Genomic DNA, 12410 nt, shown 5'->3' with positions numbered 1-12410 from the left:
AAGTTGATCTGTACAAAACCACGCAGTATTAACGATGTAAGTACGTCAAATTCTACAAGTACTTTGTGATATATATGCTATACTTACAGGCATAAACATAATGACCAAGAATTACTACAGAACACATGTCCAAAACTGTAAAAACAGCATATTCAAACCATCATAAAACCAAGTTAAAATTGTTGCCATTTACTCAAACATTCCAAGCTAATTTTAATTATGATGTTGTTTAAAGATTTCTGACGAACCAAAATGTTTGGCAGGTCGAAACAAAATAAAATCATTCTGTGTATCTGACTGACAAAGAACAAGCAAATATATTCCAACAGAAATACTTTGTCTCATTCTTCTGATAACCAAAAGATGTGATCTAAATCATGATTACATTATATGAGAATCATTGTTTTGTTTGTTATTTAACGATGCACTCCGCAATATTCCAACAGTCTGTAAATAAATCGAGTCTGGACCAGACAATCCCGCGTGATGAGCATCATGAACATCCTTCCATGTTGTTGAAATGACCCAAGTCACTAAGCCTGACCACCCGATGCATTCAGATGCCTCTTTCAACAAGAACAGGTAGCTGGGGATCTATATTCTTTACAGGGAATATCCATGGATTTGAGAATAAATCAGAGTCAGTGTCAGGGGAAACAACAGGAAAACAAGTACCTTGGCATTACAAACAAAAATGAAGTGTTTGCCAGGGCACCGTTCCACAAAGTGATCTTTGCACTATGATTGTCGTAAGTTTGGGAGTTACAAAGTTTAAACGCTAAGATCACTTTCTGGAACAAGGCCCTGGATGTCCTGAAACACCTGGTTCGGCTTCTTCTCACTTCATACGTCTTGGAGCAGTGACCTAAAATACCCTGTCACTAACAACAGTCAAAGAAGAGTTTACTGCAACTTTTCAAGGTGTCCCAAGGTTTGTTGTATAAAAACATCAGACACTGTTGTAAAGTTCATATTCCCTGAAGAACTAGTTCAGAGGCAGGTTCTAAGATCTGAATGAGTGAGTGAGTTGGGTTTAACGCGGCTTTTAACAGTATTCCAGTTATATCACGGCGTGTCAGCTTAATGTGGCATGCATGAGTATGCATGAGTATGCCGCTTTTAGCAATATTCAAGCAATATCAGGACGAGGAACACGGGTCTTCTGAAAGATGAGTGAGTGAGCGCTTAAACCATTGGGCTACTCCATTCCCAGTTATGAGGCATATTGTGGCTGATCTTACCATGGTAAGTTTACCAATTTTAGATTTTATAGGAATATCACCTCTATGAGGGTAAAATTGACCCGTACGATAGTAAAGTGTAAATGACTTCTTAAGATAAAGTGAGTGGATATCTGCCATGAATAAACAATTTTCCATACACAGGACTCCATAGACCTGACACGATTTTTCTTACAATTCTGTACCGCTTGCTTCACACATACCAACTGTTAGACAACTGGCTTGCTAACAAACTGGTATTTCCATACACATTACAACATCCAAGCAGGGGAAATAACTCTTCCACATCAGGTGACAACCAGTTACCTCCCTTGCAACCAGTTCCCTCCCCTTAATGATCTGTGATTACACCATAAAGAAGATTGTGTACATGCAAACAAGATGACTAGAATAACAGAAAAATACAAGACAAATATAATCAACAAAAACATTAACGACCAAAGCTTACAAAAAAGACTAACTGGAAGACAGGTAGAAGCTGTCGCAAACAAAAGTTGATGACAAGCATAAAATTAAACAAACAGAAAATGCAGTTTTTCATCATTTCGTTTAGATTTCTTATCAAAGACGATGGATTCTGCATCTAATTCTTGTACATCATGTATCACCCATTTTTTGCAGGATTTCAAGATCTCCCACAATATCAAATGATCAATGTCGGAAACAAGGTTAAATCACATGAAAGTTTATATCAATGTTTAATCCCAAATTGTTGAGATTATTACAAATGTATTACCCTTATACTGTTCCTAGCTGCCACCATTCATCAGGACACTACAGGTGCAGCATCCTGCGGCTGGGCAAGGAACACCTCAATGCAGAATGTCTAGTGCATAGAACAGCATGAATATATGGGCATCACAAAAGCATCCAATAAATAATGAATGGTTCTCAAAGTATGACAAACAGTGAAAAGAGCTGCACTGCTCATTGCTAAAGGTAAAAGCTATAATTAATAACATATCGCAATATCAATACATGCCTAAAAATAACATATAATAGGACTGTCAAAAACAACGAACTCAGCCCTATCAAAAGTCCAGATACAAAACATTTGGGAACAAAAACACTTATTGTAAAAACAATTACTTTCAAGTCTTGGAAGTGATACACATAAGGAGGAGAATGTATGGATGTCAACTTCTATTATGAGGAACACAACGTTTCAGAGTATATGCTTACTCCTTCATCACCTGATGAGTGAGTGAGTATGGTTTTACGCCGCTTTTAGCAATATTCCAGCAATATCACGGCAGGGGACACCGGAAATGGGCTTCACACAATGTACCCATGTCGGGAATCGAACCCGGGTCTTCGGCGTGACGAGCGAACGCTTTAACCACTAGGCTACCCGACCACCCCTCATCACCTGATGAAGGTGTAGGCATATACTCCGAAACATTGTGTTCCTCATAATAAAAAAGTCGACATCCATAACTTCTCTTCCCTAATAATTTTCAATACCTGATATATTGAGTTTTTTACAGCTGATTGAGTGAATGGGACTTTAGCTGGTTCTCATGCTGACACAAAAACACTCTCTACAGTGGAACCCAATTATTGAGGACACTCCTTTTGTGGACAATCAAGTGGGATAGAAAATGAGTTACTTTCCAGATCCTGAAACGCAGACTTATAAACAAAACAACATTCTGCTATAGTGGGGTGTCCAGATTAACAGGGTTATACTGTAAAGTTTGTCTTCATACAGTGTCATTATATTTCAACACATCGTAAAGCACTAATCTCACTAATATCGGATCTTTTTCTCTGATGAAACCCCTCCACTGGACGTCACATCAGCTTTACGATTTAATCAGTCAAAATTGAATATATTGGGAAGTTCCAAATGAAAAAAAACTTGCTATTATCTTCTTGTGAACATTTTATACATCCTGTCGCTTCTGAGCACCAAGTTCTGATTTTAATGTGACTGGTTAAGCACCAACAAAGAAATGACAACCATCCCTTGTTCTTGCTCATAGCAAAACATGAATATCTGTAACCATAGCAACTGACTAACAGAGACTTGGTTTAAAGTACTAGTTCAAAGTGTCTGTCATCCTCGCTTATCCAGGGTATGATATCTCCAACTTCTGATAAATACCCTGGGCCCATGCGCTACAATAATCAAGGTAGAGTGTGTGGCAATTGTTCATAGTCTGAGATATCTATTGTCACCGGTATCACACAGCACCGCCAGGGCACACAATGATTAAAATGTCATAAAACTGGAAGTTTCCTACACACACAGGATACTACGACAGTGTTTGAAATAAAAAAGATTGTCTGGCTGCCATAACGACCCACAAATCTTTAGAAGCTGCAACCCTGACCTAACTCTTCGGGCCCTGACTTAAAAAAAACAAAAAACTGCAGCTTAATGTGCTAAATACATCGACACGCAAATTTACTATAGGCCACAAGGACCCTTCAAATTTTAAAACCACGGCCCGACACGATATCTACCTGCCACAGGCCTACGGGCAGGCACTTATTTCGATCACTGTACTGAAACACTTTGAATCTCCATCTGATGTGAAACAGTTCTGAAACAATGGAACATATTTGGTTCTTAGACATGCCCCATCAGCAGAACCACACATTCATGACAAGGTCAGAAATTCCGACTCTTTGTTAAAATAGGCCATGGCCAGACAGTCGTCTTATAATTTGGCATGTTTGGTTTTAGTGCTACGTTAGGTTATACACATACACAACAGGCTATCAAAAGCTTATCATCTGAACCGTGGAACTGGTGCCACAACATTTGTATCTTTCGGTACAGGAATTACCCCTACCCTGCTGCCTGCCCGAACCAGTTTTCCCTGAATCAAGTTGGATTTCGAGCATTTTTAGGGGGTGGTTCTTTCTGCTGTTGTAGATTTTCTTGGTCAATGTCTAGCGGAGATGTCCTTTGCAATCAGTAGATTCATAATTGGACTTCTATCATTGATGTTAGTAACGAATGTAATGAAACACAGAAACACAAAAGTAGGTTTTGGTGTTAAAATAGGGACTGGTATGAGTGAGTGAGTGAGTGAGTGAGTGCGTGTTATCTTACTGTGGGGGGAAACCCTAAGTGATGCAGGTTTCAAACATTTACTACTTTGGTGAAACCCACGAGCACAGGTATGGTGCTGACAAACCTAGAAACATAATTGGGTGAATCAGGATTCGAACCCACAACCATAGGTTTCTGGCGTGTCCAAGGGATGCAACTCTGCACAGCCAATTACATCCCATAATAATTCTTGGTGACTATGAACAATATTGGTAGGCGTGTGAGATGGGCGGGTGACTGAAGGTGGATATACATGTAGAAATACTACAGAAATAAAACGGCTAAGCATTGGCTTCATGATTAAAAATGAACACCTTTTTCCTCTGAGGGTACAATAACAAGAAATAAATGCAATGGAATCTCGACCAAGCAACAAATACAAGATAACAACAATACTAAAAGCATTCCACAGTACAGTGGAATCTGTCATGACCAGACTTCCTTGGGACCAACAGGTATGTCTGGATTAGGCAGAGGTCTGGATTTGTGAGAAAATAGCGGGAGATAAAGAAATAGGATAATGTTGCAAGCTATATTCAGGGCAGTAAATGTGGTCTGGTATTGACAGAAGTCTGGATTAATCAGGGTCCTGTTTTTGCCAGAATCCTATGTACAGCCCATGCATCACTGGTTCTACCTGAAGCCAGCAGGTGAGCCGGTGTCCGGACCCCTTATGACAGTCAATGAACTGATATGATCGTAAGTATGAGTTACGACAGTCAATGAACTGAGATGATCGCATGTACGAGTTACGACAGTCAATGAACTGAGATGATCCTAAGTACGAGTTACGACAGTCAATGAACTGAGATGATCGCAAGTATGAGTTACGACAGTCAATGAACTGATATGATCGTAAGTATGAGTTAGGACAGTCAATGAACTGAGATGATCGTAAGTATGAGTTACGACAGTCAATGAACTGAGATGATCGCATGTACGAGTTACGACAGTCAATGAACTGATATGATCGTAAGTATGAGTTAGGACAGTCAATGAACTGAGATGATCGCAAGTACAAGGTACGACAGTCAATGAACTGAGATGATCGCAAGTATGAGTTATGACAGTCAATGATCTGATATGATCCTAAGTACGAGTTGCGACAGTCAATGATCTGAGATGATCGTAAGTATGAGTTACGACAGTCAATGAACTGAGGTGATCGTAAGTACGAGTTACGACCGTCAATGAACTGAGATGATCGCAAGTACAAGTTACAACAGTCAAAGAACTGAGATGATCGCAAGTACGAGTTACGCCAGTCAATGAACTGATATGATCATACGTACGAGTTCAAAAAGTCAATGAACTGAGATGATCGCAAGTAAGAGTTACAACAGTCAATGAACTGAGATGATCGTAAGCTTGAGTTACAACAGTCAATGAACTGAGATGAGATGATCATAAGTACGAATTACGACAGTCAATGAACTGATATGATCGTAAATACGCGATGCAACAGTCAATGAACTGAGATGTAAGTACAAGTTATGACAGTCGTAAGATCACTTTGTGGAACGGGACTTTCTGTTGGTGATTCATGCTCTGATTCATGGATGAGATGTACAAATCGGTTATATTGATCAATGAATACCCAGAGAAGACCCTGTAACTTGGGACACTGCCCTAAATCGTGGAACTATTCATATCAGAGGCACAAGCCGAGATTTATCTAGAGTTCCAAACTAAGTGCCCTATCATTTTGTAGGATTCTTTTAGAGTTCATATTTTCATAATTTCACAGGAATATTAACATCGCAATCAATGCAATAATGTAACTTAGGCATTGAAGCCTCTTAATTTATGGGTCCTTCAGTGAAATACATGTCACCTCGACAAAGCCATCACGTTATAACCATACTAACAGGAATTGGGAATTTTAATATTTCCCACTCTGGAAGTTTTAGCAACATTCGCTGCAGACTTGGGGCCAATACTAGGCCTCCAGGTAAACCCCTGCACTATATATACAGTCAACTGTTCCTTGAACACTTGGAGACTACTGCTTGTCCTCTCAGCATAGACATGCACCTGACAAAGCCTCGAAACGTTGTGTATATATACAGACGTCCCATCCTAATATCCTGAACTCATGAACCACAAACTTCTCAGCATCTACCAAAGACCTTTTCATGTCAGTGTTAGAAATCAAAAGTGTCTTTGTAAAGTACTGTACAAAGATGTATTTTCACCCCAGAAACCCCAAACTTCTTTAATTTCATATGCTTTCCATGTTCAAAATTACACATTGCACTTAAATTCTCATTCTATGGATTTCAGTTGGCTAGCAGTGAAGTAACTGCTCGTATTTCCCGCTATGAATAAGGTCTGGATTGACAACATTGCAGGAATAAGATATTTCTGATCATAAAAAAACCTTTTTGTTATGGCTTGATAATGTAAGTAATCGAGCTGTCACTGGATTTTCATTGATTGGCAGAAGAATGCTGACTTAGCATAATGTCGGTAATATCCGAACTGTTTAAGGATTCAAACTATTGGTCATATGACTGTATGAAAGACTGAAAGTACAGAGCCTGTCTAGCATCAGTGGGGCTTGGTCCGGAAGCGGAGGACCCAGTAGCCAACGATCCGGAACATGATGGTGAAAATAAGTAGTGCCAGCACATACAGGTACATTGGCAGCTTTGTGCCTGAGTCTATCAACAACATCTCAGCTGTGATGAACTCGGTTCCATTCTGGCCACATCTGGGGTACTCTGTGACTGTCACATTGGCACATCTGAAACATTGGAATATAGCTGTGAGTGGTAGGGTGTGTGAGAGTCATGTATATTTTAGGACACTGAAAGAGGTACTCATGGACTTGTTTGTTTGATTGCTGTTTAACACTATTCTAGCCTGGATCTTCACGGATTGGTACTCATGGAGTGTGTGGAGAGTCAGATATCTGCATACATGGGGCACGGAGAGAGGTACTCCCGGAATGGGTGGGGTGTCGGAGAGCTCCAGGATACACAGGGCACAGAGAGAGGTACTGATGGAATGGTTGGGGTGTCGGAGAACTCCATTATAGACAGAGCACTGAGAGAGGTACTCACGGAATGGGTGGGGTGTCGGAGAACTCCAGGATACACAGGGCACTGAGAGAGGTACTCACGGAATGGGTGGGGTGTCGGAGAGCTCCAGGATACACAGGGCACAGAGAGAGGTACTCACGGAATGGGTGGGGTGTCGGAGAACTCCAGGATACACACAGCACTGAGAGAGGTACTCACGGAATGGGTGGGGTGTCGGAGAGCTCCAGGATACACAGGGCACAGAGAGAGAGGTACTCACGGAATGGGTGGGGTGTCGGAGAACTCCATTATAGACAGAGCACTGAGAGAGGTACTCACGGAATGGGTGGGGTGTCGGAGAACTCCAGGATACACAGGGTACTGAGAGAGGTACTCACGGAATGGGTGGGGTGTCGGAGAGCTCCAGGATACACAGGGCACAGAGAGAGGTACTGATGGAATGGTTGGGGTGTCGGAGAACTCCATTATAGACAGAGCACTGAGAGAGGTACTCACGGAATGGGTGGGGTGTCGGAGAGCTCCAGGATACACAGGGCACAGACAGAGGTACTCACGGAATGGGTGGGGTGTCGGAGAGCTCCAGGATAGACACAGCACTGAGAGAGGTACTCACGGAATGGGTGGGGTGTCGGAGAGCTCCAGGATACACACAGCACTGAGAGAGGTACTCACGGAATGGGTGGGGTGTCGGAGAACTCCAGGATACACACAGCACTGAGAGAGGTACTCACGGAATTGGTGGGGTGTCGGAGAACTCCAGGATACACAGGGTACTGAGAGAGGAACACAGAATGGGTGGGGTGTCGGAGAACTCCAGTATACACAGGGCACAGAGAGAGGTACTCACGGAATGGGTGGGGTGTCGGAGAACTCCATTATAGACAGAGCACTGAGAGAGGTACTCACGGAATGGGTGGGGTGTCGGAGAACTCCAGGATACACAGGGTACTGAGAGAGGTACTCACGGAATGGGTGGGGTGTCGGAGAGCTCCAGGATACACAGGGCACAGAGAGAGGTACTGATGGAATGGTTGGGGTGTCGGAGAACTCCAGGATACACAGGGTACTGAGAGAGGTACTCACGGAATGGGTGGGGTGTCGGAGAACTCCAGGATACACAGAGCACAGAGAGAGGTACTCACGGAATGGGTGGGGTGTCGGAGAACTCCAGTATACACACAGCACTGAAGGGATGGCTGAAGATGGAGACGTATCTGGCCCAGAACAACCAGGGTGGAAACTGAGTGGTGTAGAAACCTCCTGAAACAGACAAGTTCATGCACTTCTAATAAAACCTACACTGTATTTAGGGCTATAGCATTTAAGTAAGCACTGGTAAGGGCTGAGGAAAATAATATGGTTCAGGGACTGTAAGACAGGCTAGGATCAGGATTTGTTTTTTGTTTGTTGTTTCACGCCACACTCAGCAATATTCCAGTTATATGATGGCGGTCTGTAAATAATCAAGTCTGGACCAGACCATCCAGTGATTGACATCATGAGCTTCGATCCACGCAATTTGGATACGATGACATGTATCAACCAAGTCAGCCAGCCTGACCACACAATCCTGTTAGTTGCCTCTTACGACAAACATAGACCGCCTTTTATTTAGTATCAGTGAGTGGTTGGTGTAACACCACTTTGAACAGTATTTCAGTTATATCACTGTGAGCCTGATGAGAGAGGAAAGCCCACTGTTGGCAGGGAGCAGACAAACCTAGAAACATAATCAGGGCAATTCTTGGGAGTCAAACCAATGATGACAGGTTTCTAGCAAGCCAATGCACATAAAACTGTGACATGGACAATGACTGGGCCACCCGTGACCACTTAACCACACAAACATATCCAATAATAAACAATGTTGAATCCACCTTATGAAGTCAAATACTAAAAGGATGTACTAAAATACAATCACAATGACCACAATAATGCAAGATAATAAAGTTGTTAAATCACTTTCCTAGCTCCTGGGAGAATTCCCTATTTATCATTGTTAGACCTTGTATAAACAATGGGTTGATGGCTTGCAAAAGTGTGCCTGCGTGCGTGTGTGTGCCTGCGTGCGTGTGTGTGCCTGCGTGCGTGTGTGTGCCTTACACCAGGAACTGAATGGAAACACTGACACTAATGCAAAGCCATGGATAAGCAGCGTATTTGAATAAAATTAACTTGCGTACAGAAATGCATGTATTTTATGAAAAACTCAAATGTATAAAAACAGCACTGGTAAATACCCAATGAAACGAGCAAATTTTCTTTCCGAGTTAAACATATATTTAGAACCATTATATACATCTAAAACCATATTTTATTTTATTTTAAATCTCAAAATGTTTACTCATTTTGGGAAGACCCAAAAGAGTGATGAATAGATGAGTGAAAAAATATTGCTTACCCAATGAAAAATGTAATAAACCAATTAAATAGAAACCGTCGAGTACAAAGTTAAGTTTTAAAAAAAAGGTATCTGGAGCTCTGCAACTGGTGTATGACAACATGCAATCAGCTGTCACCGAGACTGAGCACTGATCCATGTTTGTCTACTTTAACACCAAGCATAAGTTGCTGGGAAACAATTCCATCCCACTCAAATAATAAGCCCTTGCTTGTTCCACCAACAGTTACATGGGAATTGTTGGTACAATATCATTGATATCAGCACCCTGCTTGTCTTCAAGACCCGTAAACATCCGGGGTAGAATAGGTCTTCAGCAACCCATGCTTGCCGTAAAAGGAGGCCATTCTTGCCGGAACAGGCGACTAACAGGATCGTGTGGTCAGTCTTGCTGACTTGGTTTATGCATGTCATCGTATCCCAATTGCATGGATCAATGCTCAAGTCTATCACCGGATTGTATGGTCCAAACTCGATTATTTACAGACCACCTTCATAGCTGGAATATTGCTGAGTGCGGCGTTAAACAACAAACAAACAAAGCTTGTCTTCAACAATATACATAGGGAGATTTTGTTGGATTGTTTGCGTCCTTGTTCTTTAACGCCACTCTCAGCAATATTCCAAATATATATGGCAGTCTATAAATAATGCCTTCTGGACCAGACAATCCAGTGATATATCGTGACGGCCAGGCCACACCATCAGGGTCAGTACGACAAGCATGAGTTGCTGGGGACCAAATCTAACCTGGAATCCAAGGGTGTATCATTTGTAACACTAAACATGAACATTCCCTGACCTGTGAGAAGCAACAAGTCAGTGTGATGGAGATGGTTTATGGTGGTAGCCATTTTTACCTAGGAGCAGCATTGTGAGCATGGAGGTCGACGTGAAGGTCAAGGCCAGTTGCATGTTCCAGATCCACGCACCAATTAACAGACCAATTCCCTGGAAAAAAAAAGCATCCAAATCACACACACAGAATCTTGTGTTTGTTGATGCTTTAATGGCGGCCTGTAAGTAAGCATGGAGAAGACGCACAAGTCATTGATGTAATGAGTGATATCCCAGTCTCTGTACCGCCCAATCCATTGGAAGATTTCTTATAAACCAATGTACAAAACTTTCATCAAAGAATAAAAAAGTGTGTCCAATAAAACCTTAACCCCTGGTATATCCTACATCAGCTAGCAACCAGCAAAGTACATTATCCACAAGTTGGTACAATTTTGAACATTTTGATTTTTTCTGCGCCTCAAGTGCACTGTCATAAAATGACTAGTTCCTTAAATAGTTTTGTCTTAAAAATAATGATATATCAGAGTGAGTGAGTGAGTGAGTGAGTATGGTTTTACGCCGCTTCTAGCAATATTCCAGCAATATCACGGCGGGGGACACCAGAAATGGGCTTCAACATTGTACCCATGCCGGGAATCGAACCCGAGTCTTCGACGTGACGAGCGAACACTTTAACCACTAGGCTACCCAACCGCCCCAATGGTGTATCAGAAACTTTGAACCAAAATGTCGATGTATATAAGAGGGTATGTCTGTGATAATTGTTACCCTTGCTTACAGATTCTTGCCATTTAAGGATTGACTGTGTATCTTTTTCGGTTCATTGAGGTATGAATCGGAAAACAGATGTGCAAACTGTGCAGTCTGTAACGAACCGGAAGAAATATGTCCGGCAGAAAGCGGCTGTTTCAAATAACATGGTCAGTTACCGCCAGATTCAAACATTACTTCCCTGATTACGGTAAAACAAAGTTGGAAAAATGCTAGTTAGAAATGAAACCCGAAGACATGAAAGTTGAACGGAAGCAAGCGGGGAAAAAAACAGGTGAGGGAGCCTGCACGTTTGCTGTTTCATTCATTCTCGGCCTTCAGTTTCAAAGGGTAGTTTGGACAATGAATATGCATGAAAGTCGCTAAATGTCCTGTGCATGACGATACACGTGAGCAGAAAGGGAATTCCCTCGACTGTAATATTGGGATTCCCCGACATTCCGCAGTAATAAAAGTAGTGCACCTCGGTGGGCGTGGCTTAATTTTTTACATTCATTGGGAAATGAATGCAATAACACGTGACCAATTCAGCTAATCAGAATGCAGGAATTTCAATGAACACAACCAAAATTTTATTATAATAGTTGTAAAACTAATTTATTGATTTTACCTACTGACAAAATACTATCTACTGACCACATCATATAAATATTGTCATACAGGATATTTATTTTTCATTTCAGCCAGCAATAAAATCTGTAAACCAACTATTAAAAACTTAATGGCTTATCAGAATAAGATTCTCATGGCTTTCAAATGCTTATTTCTCAAGAATGGAAGTTGACTAGACACTTTCTAGGATTGAGAAACAATATCTGTACCTGTCCATTCAGTGCATTAAGAATGATGATGCCCATTGTTGCGAAGAACTCGGCCACGCCCTTCATCCCCGCCATCCAGTAGATGATGGTGGTGGCCACGGACGGCAGGATAATGACAAGTGGCAACTCACTGGTCATCTTGGCCAGGTAGTACGCTGACAGTCGATACGACCCCGCTGCCCTCTCCTTCAGGATGATTGGCCGCTCGGAAGGGACTGTACACACAAATAGATTTATTTTGCAAACTGTTTCAAATACAACTGGGAA

The 12410-nt window shown here is 41.8% G+C and overlaps 1 protein-coding gene across 2 annotated transcripts in view; it reads right to left on the bottom strand.

Annotated features, from left to right (window-relative positions):
- Nucleotides 1-2553: 2553 nt before the first annotated feature.
- LOC124132027 (ABC transporter G family member 22-like) overlaps nucleotides 2554-12410 on the bottom strand; it is a 35151-nt gene continuing 25294 nt past the window's right edge. For both annotated transcript variants that reach the window (XM_048396471.1, XM_048396470.1), the window contains 4 exons: nucleotides 12144-12358; nucleotides 10611-10701; nucleotides 8492-8609; nucleotides 2554-7051 (listed from right to left, as the gene is read on the bottom strand). In XM_048396471.1, coding sequence (XP_048252428.1) covers nucleotides 6856-7051; nucleotides 8492-8609; nucleotides 10611-10701; nucleotides 12144-12358 — 620 coding nt within the window. In that variant the 3' untranslated portion in view covers nucleotides 2554-6855. The remainder of the gene's footprint in view (nucleotides 7052-8491; nucleotides 8610-10610; nucleotides 10702-12143; nucleotides 12359-12410) is intronic.

Source organism: Haliotis rufescens, unplaced genomic scaffold (genome assembly GCF_023055435.1).
Source record: "Haliotis rufescens isolate VD_foot unplaced genomic scaffold, xgHalRufe1.0.p SCAF_15, whole genome shotgun sequence".
Lineage (NCBI taxonomy): Eukaryota > Metazoa > Mollusca > Gastropoda > Lepetellida > Haliotidae > Haliotis > Haliotis rufescens.
The sequence above is the reverse complement of the archived record's forward strand: the minus strand, read 5'-3'. Positions and strand labels throughout refer to the sequence as shown.